Source organism: Merops nubicus, unplaced genomic scaffold (assembly GCF_000691845.1).
Source record: "Merops nubicus isolate BGI_N331 unplaced genomic scaffold, ASM69184v1 scaffold21527, whole genome shotgun sequence".
Taxonomy (NCBI): domain Eukaryota; kingdom Metazoa; phylum Chordata; class Aves; order Coraciiformes; family Meropidae; genus Merops; species Merops nubicus.
Window position 1 is genome coordinate 19,437 of NW_008622569.1, and position 2,076 is coordinate 21,512.

At 49.2% G+C, this 2,076-nt stretch overlaps 1 protein-coding gene across 1 annotated transcript in view; it reads right to left on the reverse strand.

Annotated features, from left to right (window-relative positions):
- The window catches only part of ADHFE1 (alcohol dehydrogenase, iron containing, 1), a gene marked incomplete at its 5' end in the record, with an annotated part of 15,136 nt that extends 13,243 nt beyond the window's left edge, over positions 1–1,893 (reverse strand). Inside the window, one exon of the mRNA XM_008944855.1 lies at positions 1,856–1,893. Coding sequence (XP_008943103.1) covers positions 1,856–1,893 — 38 coding nt within the window. The remainder of the gene's footprint in view (positions 1–1,855) is intronic.
- Positions 1,894–2,076: the final 183 nt, after the last annotated feature.

Here is a 2,076-nt window from a genome sequence, read left to right on the forward strand (position 1 = left end):
TGCCTCCTGTCTGCTCTAGTAACTGAAAATATGTGATTTTGGTTCAGACCAAATGAACAAAGCTGTGATAATGAGTCTTACAGAGGCTTTGGGGTGCACTGAGGCACTGACCCACAACAGTAACAGAGAGCTGTATTAGGATCCTTTCTGCACTATTTAATCATGGCCAGGCCAGCTGCTATCAGCTCTTCCATTGCCACCTCTTGCCAGGCTGTATGCACGTGACCTCTCCTGCAGTTTGAGTCAGGCATTAATTTGACAGGCCAAGAACACATCCAAGCCATTTACTTTGTTGCTTTCTGACATCGTAACGGGGGCCCTGCTGTCAGATCTTGAGCCAAACTGAGCTTTCAGCGAGAGTTTTGCCTGGGCAAAACAAATATCTGAACATATATTAGCTTCTCCATAGGTAAAATGGCAATACTTTTAGAAGTGTCCTAAGTAAAGCACTGGAAAACAAGCCACTCAGAATTGCACATTGCTGAAATGATGGCCCCAAATACTCATTCTAATAGAAAATATACCACATCCTTCCTGTGAAACCTGCCCTGGGAGACTGAAGTGCTGGAGTTAAACACCCAGTCCTGAATGAGAGCTGGCCTATGGATGATGCCCACAACCAGAATCTCCTGACTGGTTTTCACCCAGGGCCTGGCCAACCTTAGGTGGGAACTGATGAGGAGATCACCACCAGGTGCCCCCACCTTCCACATTAACTTGGAGGTGGGGCAAGAACCCACCTCTATAAGAACTGACTCTGCTTTCAGTGCAGCTGGGAGGTTTGCTCATACAGTGTGTGTGTTGTGTGGGGTTCTGGAAGGGCTCCCTGGCTCTCATAGCAACTGGAGCTCCCAGGATGGTGGGGCAAGATAATAAGTCTCTCTCCTGGCAGTTACTATAAGACTGGGATTGTACTGATCACCTGGGTCCTTCCTTCTCCCATGGCACAGTTCTGGAGTCAGCTCAGTCCCTTCTGCAGACCCTATGCTGTAAGTGAATGTGTTGACTTGTTCTCTCCAGTTGTCTGGCATGTTGGATTGTTGGTGTATGATTTAGGAGTGGAAGGAGGATTTTGGTTGCTGGTTTGCCTTTTGATGATAATATCCTTCCTAGTTGGGCAAGCAGTCAGCAGAAGAGTGACCCTGCTGGAGCAGACCAGGTGGTCTCCAGAGGTCCCTTCCAACCCCTGCCACCCTGTGATTCTGTGACCTTCTAGATACTTTTAGAGTATTAAATATGGAACATGTGGGACATATTAGAAGATGAACATCTGGAGACTGACTAGCAGACATTCCTATAGATTCCCTACTGTCAATACAAACAGAAATTCTTCCTGGGGTGACTGGGTCATTTGGTGAAGGCCACCTGCTCTCACCCCACCACCCTGGCCTCAGTGAGCTATGTCCTTGGGATTGACTAAATAAAAAAATCTGTGGAAATTGCAATCCCCAAGCCAAAGCAGGCCTTTGTACATAGCTCCCTTTTAATCCATACTGCTCCCCATTTCTTTTCTCATGCAACATGGATGTTTTTCCCCTCGAAAGCAGATCTAAGGTTGAACGGGTTCCAGTGAGGACAGCAGTAGTAGCAGCCAGAGTAAATTTCAGATTAACTTGTCTCATGGCAAGAAGAAGGAGGGGGAGGATGAGTTCTTTGTGGCTTAGGTGGGAACAGCGAATCTCTCCAGCCAGGACCACTGTCACTGTACTGCTGCAGAATAACTGACTGCTTGCCTTGCCCTTTGCACTGCTTTCTTCCTGCCATGCCCCCCCTGGCCGGGCCACACCAATATGTATGGCCCTACGGGGCCACGTTCTTCTGCAGGGTGATTTTGGAGGCACAAATTCAGTCTTACCTTGAGAGTAAGCGTGGCCATGGGCCGGGCACCGACAGCTGGACAGTAGGTACAAAACAAAGAGGCACAGTTAAAAGGAAAAAACAAGAGGCATGGTTAGAGGGAGAAGCCAAGGCAGAAACCCGAGTCTGCTGCTGCCTGCAAGTCTCTGGTACGTCCCCGTGGATCACACACCCCACCCCACCGGGGCCTGGTAGCCGAGCAGGAGCTGGCTGGGGGGC